General features: G+C 34.5%; 1 protein-coding gene across 1 annotated transcript; it reads left to right on the top strand.

Moving 5' to 3' along the window:
- Positions 1-1,546: 1,546 nt before the first annotated feature.
- On the top strand, positions 1,547-5,031 carry LOC122600537. The gene is made up of 7 exons (XM_043773267.1): positions 1,547-1,982; positions 2,124-2,207; positions 3,181-3,218; positions 3,346-3,425; positions 3,863-3,946; positions 4,385-4,493; positions 4,699-5,031. The coding sequence occupies exons 1-7, from the start codon at positions 1,707-1,709 to the stop codon at positions 4,841-4,843; spliced, it is 816 nt and encodes a 271-aa protein (XP_043629202.1). The 5' UTR covers positions 1,547-1,706; the 3' UTR covers positions 4,844-5,031.
- Positions 5,032-6,135: the final 1,104 nt, after the last annotated feature.

Below are 6,135 nucleotides of genomic sequence, written 5' to 3'. Positions count from 1 at the left end.
ATTGTGTCATATATTTGCCTGTTTAAATCCTTGAATATTTCATTTAATATTTTATATATTATTGAATATTCTAAATTGTCCATTGTCGATTAATTATATGGGAATATAATTAAATGAAGACAAATGTGAGTGATTGGTTATATTCTTGGAATATATAATGGATGGATCCCACCAAACTCACATGATATCCATAGCGGATGCATATCGGACTACCCCACTAACGAATTATCGCTTTATGGATCATCGTCATTAAGTGAAATTTGCAAATGGTTACTTTTATTGATCATTTGACTTGAGATACAAGTAGGTCAGCATATATGAATCACACTTACTTGATATAGTTCTAACTCACCTGAATAAGGGGGTACATAAAGGGCTATTTTCAGAAAGCGTTGTGAAATATGATGACTGACACGTGTAGTCAATATAGGATTTGTTCCTTCAATTTGAAATTGAAGTATGATACCGTTTGGCGCCCTCATTAGGACTAATTAAGATGTTTGCATGGCCGTGCCCAAATAAATCCAGATTGTTCTCGATTATATTTGGTAATCATTAATTAGTTATAGAATGAGAAACATAATCGTTAAATTATGAAATGATCTCCATCCATATTCATATTTAACAAAGGTATCAGAACAAAGGGATAATAAATGCCTTAACCATTTAAACAGTACTTAAAATGTTTTCGGGAGCATTGGCGTGTTGCTAGACGCTTACCAATGTTATTACCTTCATTCGTTACGAGCTCAAGTGGGAGCTGTTAGAATATGATCACGTAAAATGAACGTATGTCCGAAAAGTATTTAAGCCTACGGGGTCACACCTCAACGTGAATGTAACTATAAGTTAATTAATATATTAAATGTAATTTATTAATTAATTTGATCACGAAAAACTAACGGAGGTTCGTTAAAAGAGTTAAAAGTTAACGGTACTTAATTAACGGACTTAACGGAGAAGAGTTGGAATTAGGAAACAATTAGGAAACCCCTCTAGAATGTTCTAGGGGGGACGGTTGACCAAAGGGTTCCAAAACCCTCAAGACTTGGCCATTAAGTTTCCTAAGCCTATAAATAAAAGCCTAGGTTAATTGTTTTTCACACACAATTAAATAGGTTTTCTAAAACCCTAAAAATCTCTTCTCTCTCTCTCTTGCTTCGGTCGACTACTACCAAAGAAAAGGGTTTTGGGTTTTTGTTTGGGTCGAAATTCAAGAGCAAGAAACAAAGGGTTGTTCGGTTCGTGATCAAGTACTACCATACATACGTTCCAACGTTGAGTGTGCAATCGTAGAGAGGTTAAGTTAAACCTTGTTCTTATCTTCAATCTCTCCATTATAAGGTACAAATTCTATACTTTGGTTAATTAATTAAACTACATAGATCTTATCTTCCATTACGTGCTTTATGATTTGTAGTGATAATTAATTATATAACCCAAGGGGTTAAAACGGGGAATGTCTCATTTGTGCGTAATTCGCAACCTAAAAAAAAAAAAAAAAAAAAAGCAAATTATGACGTGAACCAAATACTAGTCCGTGACAGAGAAAACAGCCACCATCCATTCCACATCCTCATTTATCATCTTTTTCTTCGTTAGCTGCTTAACTATTTTGGAATTTACTGGATGATGATTGTATTGCAGTTGTAGTGATTAACAATTAAAATTCATTTCAGAGTAGAGGAGAGTTGAGTAGCTGTAGCATGGGAAGCTTCTTGTACAGAAAATTTGTTGGGTCCCCATACCTTAACAATGATCAAACACAAGTAGTACTACCATCACTCATAAAAACAAGAAATCATCAACTTACTGTTACACCGACGTTTAATCCGACCAACCACAACAACAACAAAAACCGATTCAGGTTCAACTCTGTCAGTTACGACGATACTGTAATATCTGTTTCTGCTGCATACCAACTCCTTGACGTCAACCCCGACTGCACTTTATCTCACCTCAAAGCCGCTTTTCGTTCCAAAGTAACTATTTGACATTTCTTTCTTCTTTTCCTGGGGAATTTGGTGAAATGAAATTTGTCATCCTTAGTCTACAGAATGCTCGACTTTCATATATAGAATACGAAACTAATTACAGTAATTCGTTGTCCCTTTTTGTCACAGGTGAAGCAATTCCATCCTGATGTTAGAAAAAGTAATGATGACAGCTCGGATTTAATGATTCGTCGTATCATTCAGGCCTATGAGGTATCGCTTTTATTAATTTTGGAAAAAGGGTATGGTGGAGGCAGTCCCTAGATCTCGGGTACCTATACGTACTAATGAACATGCCGTAAAATCACTGTCCATGAAACACCACACCCAAAGCAATCCTCGGACCCGCGCCTCATGCATATTGGAAAGAGCTTAGCATGTGGCGGTACCGATTGATGTTTGATAAATCCGCTATTTTCAGATGTGTAGAGGGTGCGTTTAGTTGGAGAAGACACCCTTATTTTTCATTTTTGTTTTTCAAGAAAACATGAAAAAGAACGATATGCAAGCAAGCATCAAGGAAAATCGATATCAAGATTAAGGGGGTGAAATGTTGGAATTAATCTTGATGTTACAAGTTTGTCACGGGTCAAGTCGGGTCAAACTAGTTTAGTGGTTAGAAGAATGGATCATGGAGAATCAGTTGTGGGAGAATTGGTCTTGGTTGACCAGAAAAATAGGAGCTGAACATGAAAGTGTACGTTGGATAATATGCATTAGGAAGTATGGAAGAGTGGGTCATCTGACTGACCAGTTCTTTAGGATACATATTAGTATTTTAGTTGTTTTATTATTCCCACATTTGAGTCTCTAAGTCTATGTATAGCATGTATTAGCAGTAGATTTTTGTGTATTTGTAGGACCTGAATCCATCATCTTCATCTAGAACGGCGTCTTGATAGGCTTGCAAATAGGCTGCCTCTTCTTCTCGTAGCACCTGATTAAAAGGATCTTTATCAAGAGCCAATTGTATATGATAGGTTTAGGGTTTAGGGTAGGTTTAGGGTTTACAGCCCGCACCAAGATAACCTTTTTATGAATATTTCCTTTTTTAAACAAAAGCTTTCTGAGCGGTTTCTTTGTAATTTTCAACTTCTGAACAAGACAATAATAACTTGACTTTCTTCTTTAATCTAATCTTAAACTTCCTGAGTTCAATGTAAATGTTGAATATTATTTTCTGCAGGTGTTATCCAATTTAAGCAAATTAGAGATCATTGAAACGTATGTATCATCCTTTCGCTGTGGCTTGTGAATTTTGTCCTTAATTCTTTTTCTGGTCAAAACATTAGGTTCTCAATTCTAATCAGTCTTTTAGAATAATGGTTTATGTTGGTGATCGTTTCTATAGTGAATGTCTAGACCCCTTCGATGCACCGGAATGTGAGGCATTTGATATCTTTGTTAATGAGGTTCTATGTATAGGCAAAGGTAAAAAGTTCTTCATTCTGTGTACAGTTTTTTTTTTCCTTAAATATGTTGAAGTGAATACTACGTATAAAAATTAATATACTTCCCTTTCTTTATTGGGCTCTGCTTTTTGAAGTTTTATACTTTTCTCATTAAGATTGAATGGAAGAATTGTTACAAGGTTAGATTACTATGTTTTAATGTTGCAGGGTACAATCTAAAACCTTCATGATAATCTATGCTCCACCAAATACTAAAGTTCTTATCATTATCTAATCCTATCTTCTAAAACATTTCGTATGTTATATATTTAGGTCATCCTCTAGTATTTATCCTCCCAAGTCAGACAAAATCTAAATGTAGATAGTTCCAAACTACATTCACTTGTTTTAATAAGTATCTTATGGAGTGATTCTACCAAGGTATGTTCCATGACCTTTGTTGACCAACACTTGCAGGGTGTCCTTATTCATGTGTCAAGACAGCACCTCATGCCTTCACATTCAGTTCTTCAACAGGAACTGCTTATGCAACCTTTCAAGGTATGTAATATAGAAATAGTGATTAGCGTCGATGAATAATATACCCATCATACCAATAATTGGGTTTGTAGTGTAAATTTTGATCTGGCTATGTATGAATTGGTCCATTCTGATTATTTTTTATCTTTAACGGGTCAGATCAATTTATATGGTAGGTTGGGTCATCAGTCTTCCAAGGTGTATTTATATTTGCATAAAATCCACTAAATCTTTTTAATCATAATGATGGTTATGTAAATACATATTGTCTTCTTATATGCTCATTCAACAAACTAAATATCTATAGAAACGTTTCTGGCTATAAATGCATTGGTTGATCTGACCCAATCTGATTTGATCCGTCCATTTTGCAATCTAGTTGGCATGTTTTTCATAACCCAGAAACTTTTTATGATATACTAAACCTTATAGATCATATGCCTTTCTTTCTTTCAATAGGTCACAGTGAGGATTACCAGGTACAACTTGCTGTTGGGCAATGCCCCAGAAGCTGCATTCATTATGTAACACCTTCTCAAAGAGTTATTCTGGAGGAGCTTCTCGGCAGGTACATACACAACACTAAGTCTTAACCACACTGACATTTAAAGAAAATAAAATAAAGAGCTTCTATGTGTAAAGTCAAGATTCTTTTTTGATTAAAGTGCATGTTGAACCTGATCATTAGTATTGCAATTCTACACCCCTTTGTTTACTTCTCAAGGTTGACGTTTACATTTCATCTTATGCATTGTGGTTATTTACTTTTGTAGCATCTTGAACATGCCTTTTGATTGTTCTGCTGAGGAAGAGTTGCTCTACTCACTAATTGTGAAAGCCAAGTTTGAGAACAATCGGTACGGGAATCCAAAGAAGCAACCAAAGGCATCAACCAAACATGTCGATATATATAAATGAGCTTTCCTAAGTATTTCGTGTTCTGTCTTGATGATTTTGTACAATATTTGTAAAGAGTTATAGAAGAAACTCAAGGTTGATATATTTAGTTGTAAGTAGCATAATTGAACGATTGATACATAATCGTTTGAATGTTTCGATGTACTCATTTTATTAATTATTTTATTGCAAGGATTATTTTGGTACAACTTACAGTTGACTTAAAGTTGCCTCTTTTAAGTAGAAACTAAACTAGTGAAAATATGTGCTTAGAGTCAAGGTACGGTTATGATTTAATGCATGTTATACCTGATTAGTGATAGATATGACAAAATTGGTGGATCGGATGTAGAAAGGTAGAGGGGGCCAACATTTTTAACTTCAAGTTAGCTTTTTTTTTTTTTTTTTTTTTTTTTTTTTTTTTATTTATGGGGAAGCAAAACCAGTTGATATCTGTATTTAGAGTCAAGATAGGTTTATGATGATAATGCATGTTACACCTGTGTAATGGTAGATGTGACAAAATGGGCGGGTTGGATAACCGGTCAAAACAAGCATTATTTTAGCAGAGTCAAAAACATTTTCACATTGTTTCTATAAGATTAATAATTTTACTACTAGGATACTACAATGATAATCTGGTCATTGGTTTGATAGTGTATTAGAAGGTTTGGATGACTTTTACCTTGCTCGACTCATTTTCCTTTTAAGCAAACCTTATTTTGTAATTGCTAAAAAGATAACTCAAATTATCCATGTGATAGCTTGAAATTTCTGTATTTACGTTTATATTAATGTTCAATTTATTTTGTTTGCCCTTTTTATTTGCTTTTGTAATATCTTGATTGTGACTTTTGATGGCTATGCTAAGTCGCTCCTGCTTCAGTTTATAAAAGGCAAACCTGGGAACAATAAAAAAAAGGCAAAGAAGCAACCAAATGAACCAAAACACGTAGATTGGTATTGTCTCTGAGTTGCATACATCCATTGATGTGGCCCACTTCATGGACAAACATGACGGGTTGCCACTGATTTTGTCCGAAAATCTGAATCAGATTTTCATTTGCCACATGAAAGACTCTCCACACTTTTTTTTGTCCCTCAATCTTTCCGTTTTCTTTGGTTTTTGCATTGGAAAGATCCACCCATGCTAAGTGATATTTTACCACTCAGGTAAGTCACATTTTTGTAACTTGAATAGATTTTAGAGAAATCAAACCTAAAATAACAAGAAAAAAGAAGACCAAAATGTACAACCCCTCATCTCACACTATCAACTTGAAGAAATTTTGGACCATCCATCTGTGTTTAAT

The sequence above is a fragment of the Erigeron canadensis genome, chromosome 5, assembly GCF_010389155.1.
Source record: "Erigeron canadensis isolate Cc75 chromosome 5, C_canadensis_v1, whole genome shotgun sequence".
NCBI classification, from domain to species: Eukaryota; Viridiplantae; Streptophyta; class Magnoliopsida; order Asterales; family Asteraceae; genus Erigeron; species Erigeron canadensis.
Note: the sequence above shows the minus strand (reverse complement) of the source record. Positions and strands in the feature narration are given on the sequence as shown.